Source organism: Limulus polyphemus, unplaced genomic scaffold (genome assembly GCF_000517525.1).
Source record: "Limulus polyphemus unplaced genomic scaffold, Limulus_polyphemus-2.1.2 Scaffold3332, whole genome shotgun sequence".
Lineage (NCBI taxonomy): Eukaryota > Metazoa > Arthropoda > Merostomata > Xiphosura > Limulidae > Limulus > Limulus polyphemus.
The window spans coordinates 19,774-30,302 of NW_013668942.1; the positions used below are offsets into that span (position 1 = coordinate 19,774).

At 34.6% G+C, this 10,529-nt stretch overlaps 1 protein-coding gene across 3 annotated transcripts in view; it reads left to right on the forward strand.

Annotated features, from left to right (window-relative positions):
- Positions 1–10,529, forward strand: part of LOC106469164 (NADPH oxidase 5-like) — a 34,076-nt gene that overhangs the window by 14,089 nt on the left and 9,458 nt on the right. For all 3 annotated transcript variants that reach the window (XM_013929628.2, XM_022397591.1, XM_022397589.1), the window contains exons 6-10: positions 1,051–1,442; positions 1,776–1,964; positions 2,469–2,641; positions 4,528–4,716; positions 5,239–5,371. In XM_013929628.2, the coding sequence (XP_013785082.1) occupies positions 1,051–1,442; positions 1,776–1,964; positions 2,469–2,641; positions 4,528–4,716; positions 5,239–5,371 (1,076 nt within the window). The remainder of the gene's footprint in view (positions 1–1,050; positions 1,443–1,775; positions 1,965–2,468; positions 2,642–4,527; positions 4,717–5,238; positions 5,372–10,529) is intronic.

Below are 10,529 nucleotides of genomic sequence, written 5' to 3' on the forward strand. Positions count from 1 at the left end.
GGGATTGACCGTCACATTATAACGCCCCCACGGCTGAAAGGGCGAGCATGTTAGGTGTGACTGGGATTCGAACCCGCGACCCTCTGATTGCGAGTCGAGCGCCCTAACCAACTGGCCATGCCGGGCGGCAAGTCAAGAAACAACCAAAAAAAACCAACTTCGAAGAGCGATCTACTCCAAGTTTTGAAGCAAGAGTGGACGAAAATCCCACAATTTAAAATTGAGAGATGATTCTCACGATGCCCCAAAGGATCAACGAACTCCACGAAGCGAAAGGAAGATCTACTATATATTAATTAAATTATAAATATATCAATTCATGTGAATATGACTGAAAAATGTCATTTTTTTCTGAAAAGGTGGTATCTATTTACTTGTGACCAGCTGTGTATATAAATATCACCAATCGGTGCAGGAATATTATTTTCTTTAGATTAAACTTTGGAGAGTAAATGTTTGTTTGTTTTAAATCATAGGCTAATAAATTATGTAAACAACGTGAATCATTACTATGCTACATAATTTACTGAACCAGTTCGAAAAATAATTCTAAAGCTTGAGAGCTTTCTAAAAGTCGCCTCGATTGAGCTTTTGTTTCGGTTTTAGGTAGTGATTGGTGGTGTTATCTTACTTCAAAGTGGCTGATGATTAGTTCGTAAATAACCCGCACTAGGGAATCTAAGGGTTGTGCAACTATCGCTAACCAAATAGACTAAGTTCACTGATAAGGATAGTAGGCCATAAGGAAAAGCCTTCCTGTTGGATTTTGATATCTTGCTAATTTATTATGTGAATTGGTAAGATTCCCTTACGTTCTGCAGTGAAAATACCCTGGTATTGGGCGAAAGGCCTCGTCGGCATTGGATATGGGGGATATAGTGTAGTTGATATATTATAACATATTTTATTTTGCTTTTACTCACGGATTCTTAGAAATAGGGATTTTAACTTAATTCTTTAAAAAGAGGGATTCACTGTGTATTATTGAAGCTAAAGAGATAAATAGGTTTAGTTGGCTGAATCATATATTTCATTCTCTTTTGATCCCAGAATCGACAGATGGTTAATACCATCATCCCAGACATCACCACAGACATTCTTAAAGTATCAACTTCCCCGAAAACTAAGATGGCGTTATATACGGAACAATTATGTTAGCGTACTTTTCTTGATGGGCTTCCTAACAATCAATATCGCCCTGTTCATTTCTCGATATGTTGCTGTAAGTAACATGAAAGACGAAAGTGGTGTTTTACTACAGCGAATGTTGCAGGAAAATTCTTTCTCAGCAGAAAATAGCACTAAAGAGACACCTTCCGGAATGCTTGGCCAACATGTCAATCAAACAGCACAGATTCGCTCGATTGGTTCCTGTATTGATGACGTAGACGAGCAGAATTTGCCGTTTAAACACATTTATGAAGTTTTGGCTCGTGCTTGTGGTAAGTACAGTATATGTACAGTCTTAAACATAGTCATGACTTTTATTTGTAGAGATATATTGACGAAATATATAAAATCCAATAACAGTTTTATAAACAGCTGAAGTTAACAAAGATAAAACTCTTCAAAGTCACTTATTTTCTGTTTATCGTTTTAAATTGTGTTGTATGTATAAACGTTAACTTCATACAATACAAATAATTTCCGAAGTCGGTTAGCTTCATTAAATGTCTTAAATGAGGAAATAACTAATAACCATGTTTAAGAAATAGCGTCTTAGTTTTCTTTTCTTCATAGAAAAACAAACTAACTAATTTTTGCCTCTATTTCAGGTCACTGTCTTAATTTCACGTGCATGTTTGTGTTGTTACCTGTTTTGCGCCTTTCCTTGACATGGCTTCGAACCCATGGTTTCTCTCAATACCTGCCTGTGGATCACGGTGTTTATTTTCATAAATTGACGGCCTGGTTTATCATATTTTACAGCATTTTTCACACAATCATGCACATCTGTAACTTCGGTAGGTATTTGTGAAACAGTTCTTGTTACGAGATATATAATTTAGTGTCGCCATCTATTGAAACGTTGAAGTATTAATCAAAATTTACCCGTCGGGTATTTCTAATGCACAGCTTTTTTTTTGCTTAGCTTAGATTATTGTTATCTTTCGCTGCCACCTTATATTCAAAGTTATCCATGTTTATATGTGGCAGTCTGTAAAACGAAAAATAGAAAGATATATTTTTCAGAATTTAGGCACTTTCATAAATCTTATCAGGTGTATTATTAAATTATTTTCTTCCTTTTTATGAAGAAACGATTTATTTTGTTTCTTCCATTTTATTATTTAAATTGTTTTGCTTATAAAACTGTTCACCATAACAAAATTTACGTTCTCAAAGTACTAAGCGCGTTTTGCAGCAACGGAACTCGAACCATGAGCTCTCATATTCACGGTCCGGTCACGCTACCATTAGACGAAGCCCCTCAAAAAACCTTATATCTAATTATTATATTTCTTTAGCTCGTGTCTCTGAAGGCGACTCTTCGCTGACAGTTTGGCTGCTATTTACAACAGAAGTGGGGATTGGCTGGGTGGGTGGAGCAGCTTGTCTAACTGGTTGGATCCTCTTGGTCATCCTGTTTGTCATGTTTGTTTGTGCTCAGAAATGCGTACGTCAGCGTGGCATGTTCGAGGTAGATATGTATGATTATTTTAAAAAATGCAATATACAAATCTTTATTGAGTTGAACACGTATTTCATATTAATGTCACTACCCAAAACAAGTACGTTTTCTCTTTTTATTTATGTTACTTTACTGAATAAAACAAAAACTGCCAGATGATGTTTTTCCAATGTTGTATATGAAAAGGTTCTGTTCTACTGTTCAATAGGCAGCTTTTACTTAATCTTTTTTTTTCTTTTTTAGGACTGATAGATAACTAAAAGTTTCGTAGAATAGGCTTAATGACTGATTGTATATAACTAAAACAGTTCAGTGTGTGTGTGTTTATATATATTTCACGATATATAATAATCCCTCGATTCAGTGGCACAGCGGTATGACTGCGGACTTACAACGTTAAAATCCTGGTTTCGATACCCGTGGTGAGCAGAGCACAAACAGCTTTGTGCTTAATTACAAACAATACGATTCTGTATAATAATGGACAAAGTTTTCAGGAGAAAATATATTTGAATAAATTATTAAAATATGTATTAGAAAATAAAACTATTTAAATGTAAATTGGGTGCACCTAAGTAAGCCCTAATAAGCCAGAGTATCGTATTCAAACATCAAAGCAATGGCCTGGGTTTTGCGATGGCTTACCCCCACTTGGAATAAATTCTTCGGACGCCCATCCTCACGATCCTTAACTAGGGCTGCACGCAAATATTCCACGCAACAGCTATTTCAGGTAGTTTATAAATCTCTATCTGAATGGTTAACCTCTATAGGTGATCTCTTAGTCTTATAAACAGCTCTGAAGTTTTTATAGATATCAACTAAGTATCGTGTTCCGACCTTTCTACACAGTTTAAAGGCATAATAAAAATGTTTACGAGAAACTTCTTTTCAAGTAACATCGGGACTTAGCTTTAAGAAACCACATTCGTACGTAAATTACTTTTTAACTTGATGTTTGTATTAATCATATAGCGACCTCTATTGGTCAAACATCTAACCTTTGCCGTTTAAACGCCGATAGCCGGCGAAATATTGGAAAACCAATGGGACTAAAAATAGTTATAGTGATTTAGAAACTTTCGTGGAATTTTTATTCTTTTATCATCCAACCCAGCTGATGAGTTTGGTATTGAACGAAAATCTTAGCTTGTGGGAAATAAAAGATGGGTCTCAAATGTTATTTTTTACGCATCTCTGATTTCGAACTGCATGGACAAATGTGGACAGATTTGTAACCTATAATCACATCAATTAATAAGTATTTACACGAATACAAAATATTAGAAAATACATTTCATGATATTAAGACATGTCTCTGCATAAGCAGTGGAAATATTTTATCTAATAATGCAAACATCACAGTTTTGTTGTATTAGTGAATTAACGACAACCAGAATATTAAACTTTAAGATTTTGTATTTCAAATACATTTAAAATGACGAATTTTTAATTTCAAGAGCGATATTTTCAAACGAACGGACTTTTTATTTTTGTAACAGACTAAACTCCATCTTCAGAAATAATTGTTTCGGTTATTGTAGATGTTTCTTTTGTCCAATATGACAATATTTCAAAATTGTAGTCATTTCAATAAACACAACGGATTCTTCGAAGTAGTCCCATTAGTGAAACGTATATATATAAACGTTAATCTTAATTCATTCTAAGATTGAAAAGTAGTTCATATATAACATGGTGGGCCTTGTATTTGATTTGTTTGTTTTTAATTGAGCACAAAGCTGCACAATGGACTATCTGTGCTCTGCTCCCACGGGTATCGAAACCCGGTTTCTAGCGTTGCAAGTTCGCAGACGTATGTATTTTGATGACTTTCTATTATATGCAATTAAGTACGTTTTAATTGAATCCGTGTAAATGTGTATTATTTGTAGGTATTTCACTACAGTCACAAATTATACATTGTCTTCTGGTTGGTGCTCATTCTTCACGGTCCGAATTTCTTAAAGTGGTTCATAGGTCCTGCATTGATCTTCGTCGTGGAAATGACTTGTAAAATGCGAATGGTCTACACTAAACAAGGCCAAACGTGCGTGCTCAGCGGCACGCTCTTACCCTCTAAGGTAAAGACATTTTTAACTTTAAACAAGTGCTTGCTATCGTCCTTTGGTTATTACTAAATTATTTGTTGATGTGGTAGTTTGATATGTATACACATATTTGCGAAAATAATTCAGAGCAGTTTCTTCGAAAATTTGCTTGGAATTGAAGGAAGTTTACGAGTTAATAAATAGTCATAAACATAATATTCCGGCTCGTCCATTTCTTTAAAGTCTCGCTTACAATGTTTCGTTATTTGTTAAAACTCAGAATTATAGAGGTTTTTAGTTTACTATCTAACCTTAATATAGGTAATCATAACTGTGTTCAAAGGTACAAAAAAAAAGTCTTTTCGAGTATTTATGTTAATAGAAGTGACGAAAAATTATCCCTACAATTTTATCAATATATCAATTTAATTTTTAGATTATTGACTGTCTGCAATCTTTAATTGTATCAAATAAGAATTTCATTTCTTTTTTTTTGGTCACGTTAGATTTTAAATTAAATTAAATATAAACTTATAGTAAACTTCTTTTTTCAAGGTTATTCAGCTTGTTGTTAAACGACCTCGTCATTTTGAATTCTGTCCTGGCGACTACGTTTTCATCCGAATTCCAGTCATTGCCCAGTTTGAATGGCATCCATTCACAATTAGTAGCGCTCCAGAACTAGAAGGTACCTAAATAAACTTCGATTTTATTTAATATTAAAATTATCCCGAGGTGATCTATTGTTTTTTAAACTACAAGCCTTTAATCAAGATTAAAGTTCTAAAAACAATTGTGAAAATTTCTAATGAATAAATAATCATACATTTTTCTAACGTCTATTATTTGAGTTATATATACACCTGGAAAATTCATTCTCTAAATAAGCCTTTACTGCCCTAGAGCGATGAGGTATAGCGTTGTCATCCATGAATAAAGGTCTTGACGCTAACGTGTGGTTGTCAAAACGAGGCACAACTACAGGTGTAAGCACGTCCCTGGTGTACTTTTCGCTAGTAAGGTTGCCATTGATTGTTACCAAATCCAGCTTGCAATCATGCGAGACACAGCCCCCACCAAAAGGCACTGTTGGAACAATGTTTCTTGGAATGTAAGCTGCGTTACGATGCCTCCAAACACGGGTTCGACCATTAGTTACGTGGAGTAAAAATCTACTCTCGTCTGACCAGTGTATTTGTCGCCAGGTTTGAAGGTTCCAGTTCTGCCTTGCTCTGCACCAGGCCAACCTCTCCCTGCGATGGCGATCGTCAAGTGTCGGGCGTTTTATGACTCTCCTTGACTTCAGTCCCGCAGATTTTAAACGATCGTAATCTGTCAACCAGAACAGTAAGAAAACCCGTCTTAAAAGGCAGTGGTTACCTGGGCTTGTTGCAAACAGATTTCGTCTGACAAATCTACAATATCTTTCTTTGGTTTGGATCACTTTCCTACCACATTCTCTCCCATTCGGGTGTGCCCCTCTCATTTTCTGCTCTTATATCTTACACATTTCACACATGGGTGTACAGTATATCTGGTTTAGAAGTGGTGCAGTTCCTCTCTTTGGATCTTAATCTATCATTTTCAGGGGTATCCTTCGGATGCTTTCAGGGTGTACTTCTGTCTTTCCATAGCACTGGCCCCACCTTCTCAATGTGAGATTCTAGTTAATTTTTTGAGAGGAGGCGAGTACTGTATTGAAAGTTATAATTTTCCTATATTGAAAATGTACTTCTGATAGGTACTTACTTCCTCTCACCCTTCCTCCCCACTTTTCTCCGGTGCTAACATTATCGAAGTTTAAAGTGATAGTTCGATAGAGGAGTGTAGAGGGAGTCAGATGCGTCATGTGAGCATATCATACTCCTCCTATTGGTTAGGAGGTGATGCATGAGAGATATATTGGAACATAACAATTCCAATAGGGGGGAGCGGAAGGCTTGTGGCATGTATAAAGAAAAAGTGTGCATATAAACGGCACCACTGAACAAGAATAACTAATCTTGTGAGTACCTATCAGAAATACATTTTCAATATAGGAAAATTATAATTTTTGCGATTACAGTTATAGTGTGACTGTTTATGGTATTTAACATTTTCTACATAGTCTACATTCTTCTGATAAAGCATTAGCATTTTTTGGCTTGAAATAGTTGCATGCAGTGGCTTCTGTTGACACTTTGTTATTGGAATCCTGAAGCCATATTGTTACTATCAGGTTTGTGGGCCGGATTATATACAGTAAATGTTTCTGACTAGTTGGTGGTAAATATGAACAAACAACAACCCAGTCCACTTCTTCTAAAATAATATATTAAAACAAGTGAAATGTGTAGACAAATGCTCATTACACTGTTGGTTATCACAGTTGTATCTAGAGCTTTAAATAATTCTTTTTTTTTGTCAAAGCTTTCTTCAGTGTACCAAATATCTTTATTTTACTGAAACTCTTTGCCACACTGCCACTAAGGTCATGTTGATGTGAACTTTCAGCATCTGGTCTTTGCTGTTTGAATAATTACCTAAGGTGTACACAGGCTGAAGAAAGACTGAGTGCTCTAGCTTGAATACATGATAATTATGACACTGCTATCAACATTGAAACTGTATGTGAGTTATTTATGGAAAAGCATCCCAGAAGAATGGAGCATACTAACATTTATTTCAGTAGTGTATACTTGTATGTATATAATAGCCAATGATTGAAATAGCTAATATACTATTGTTGTACAGAGCTTTAGTTTTGCCCAGCCAATACTGCAAAATAGTCATTGTTAACAATCAGACATTTTAAAGGTGGTTTTAAATGGGTGATTTTTATTACTACCATTTTGCTTCATCACGATCCCTACTTTTAAGTACTACCATACTTAATGATAAATAATACATTTGCATCTATCTCTTTGTCTAGACTTTTTCTTGTAAATTTCTTGATCAAACGCTACAGGTTTCATATCATTAGTAGGGACTTCGTCCAAGGAGTCGTCTGGATTGCATATTGGCCTGACAAAGTTATCTTGAGTAATTTATGTTGAATTTCATACTTTTTTTTGGGGGGGGGGTGAATAAATTAGAGAAGAGGGGGATGCCTAGAGAGAAATTCTCTTAATTCTTACAGTAGTTGAAATTCAGGATTGTTGTTAAATATTGCCTTATAAGTTATGAATTTAACAACTTGAAACTTGTATACTATTAAAATGTGAATTATTAGCTACATTTGTACTATACGTATTTATGTACCATGATATTAAAGTAGTTTAATTAAATTTTGGATGTAGCTCACTAAAACCTTGTGGCATGTACAGAAAAAGATAACCATAGTGAGAAAGTTAAATAAAGTTATATCTACATGAGTTTTTTGTCTGACTGCATAAATTATTTTCAAATAGAACAGCAGTTATTGATCTAACACATAGTGCCTACAAGAAAGCATAGCTTAAATGCTGTGTGTAAAAAAATGATAGAATAAGGAAACTTCAAGCTAGGGCATGAAAAATACTGCAAATGTTTTGCAGGTCAAGGCTAGTAGATATTAATACCGGTACTGTTGTGCTTTTTCTGTCTATGCTCCTAAGCTTTGGAACACTCTTCCTATAGAGTTGCAACATGCAAAGTCTATCAGGTCGTATCTCTTCCACCTGGCTTTCAACTAATGTAGAGACTGGTCAATGACAGGTGCTTTGAATGGCTAGCAATGGTTAGAGGTGTGCTGTATAAGAAATTAAGTTATTATTATTATTATACCATACCAATACAGCAATACCATACCAAAATGGAACTACTAAGCCACGCCACGTACCATATACACATCTCTTGTTATATTTTACTATTTGTTTTTTCAGAATCTTCTCCACTGAATCAAGGGCTGAACCTGTAAGTAGTGATGCAGGTGATTCCAAGGTAGAACAAAGCACACTCAAGTCAAGTGATAAAGAACAAGAAAATGAGATAAACTTCCACAGCATTTCCAATATTATTAGTAGAGAGACAGAGTCTAGTGAGGTTTGCTTTCTTCTCGAGCATCTTCTATGTGCAGCACATACACTCAATTTAGTAGTAACCAGTGATGTAGAAAAACTTTGAGCAATGGTATTTTCAAGAAAGTGTACCAATTGGCATTTGCAAAGGAATGGATGCTTTGGAACAAACAGATGCACAGCAACTGACCTTATACAACAAGGACTGGGCAAACATTTGTTGTTTGATGCACTACACTGTAAAATTTGATGTATAACGCGTTCATTTGAATGGAGAACATAATTATGAACTGGAATTGCTCATTTCAACCTTTCTGATATATACTTGATAAGAGAACATGTAATTGTCATGTGACCTGTAGCACACAGGCTGGATTTACTTCAAAGTGAAAGTAAGGCCTATATGGGACTACTTTTTCCAACACTTACCACATGTTTGACAAAAGTGAAAGATCTTTGTGGTAAAGCACTCCATACTTGCAAGGCACTTGTTAATGCTTTGATTTGATGAATTGCGTATTTAATTTCAGTAGCACAAGCTTCATAAAATTATTATCCATCATTCCAGCTCTTTTTGGCTTCAAATGTCTTTCCCTTTGAGCAAAATGCACTCTACAGCTGCACTCAATGGAATGGGCATATTGATGTAAATGAAGAAAAATTTAAAAGCTGGTGAAAGGATCAAGCTTGATTCTATATTTTTTGTAGTAGATTGTTCTTTGCTTAGGAACAGTGTTATTTGGTCACTGCTACTTTAGGATGAATTATTTGCAGATTTTGCTTGTTGTTTAAAGAACATAAAGAAGTCTACTATCTCATTTTTCCTGGTGCTAGAAAATTACGAAAACTCACTTAAATCAGCATTTGCTGAACTTTCACCACCACTGCCTTCCATCTTCTCTGAGAGTTTTTTAATCATCATTTGTTTTACAGTTTCTTTCCTAGCACTTAAACTAATCCAAATCAGTTTAAACCATGGGTTACAAGGAGCTGTGAGAATATGTTCCTCATTGAAAAAGTCAGCTTCATAGTACTATTTTAATATTTGCTTTTAAATTAAGAAATTGAGTAATATATAGTACTAAAATTTGAATTATAATGTACAGTTTGATACCAAAGTGTTTGATATAAATTCCTGAAATAGTAGTTCAATAAAATTTTGAATGCAAGTCAACAAACACAATGACATGGCCTTTGACCCATGTGGAAAGGGTTAAAGTAAAAAAAAAGAAATACTGCCATGACTGTGCATGCTATCTTTTCAATGGAGCACCCCTACAGCTACAGCAAGAAAAATATAGCTGTGCAATCATTACCACTACTTTTGAAACTGATATTTTTCACGATAATTGTTTTTTCAGTAGATGATGTAAGAATGAAAAACTCAACTTTATTGGTAAATAGTAATGCTTTATTGCCACAATAAAATAATAGACTTTTCAGAACAGCCTATCCATATTTGTGAATGATGAGAGGAAAGCAGCTAACAGCCTTCAATACAATGAATTATAGTACTTAAAGAACACAATGTCAAAAAATAAATATGTTGACAGTAATAATAATATATAAGCCAACATGTAATACAAGATAACAAGTCTCTAATATTAGAAGATATTACATTTCTTATTATGTGTTCAATTTTGTTATTGTTTTAATTTACACAGATAAACATCATTTTTGTGTGTCACGTGGTATGTTGAATGCAGCACTGGTTCAAATTAGATGTCTCTTACGAATTAGAAACTCAAATTACAGATATTGACAAGCTAGAATGTAAAATAAGAACCTCATAGCTTTTATATTTGCTAAGATATTGCTCATGTAATAGATCAAACACAGTGGCATCCCACCCATCTCTTTCCATTTTTG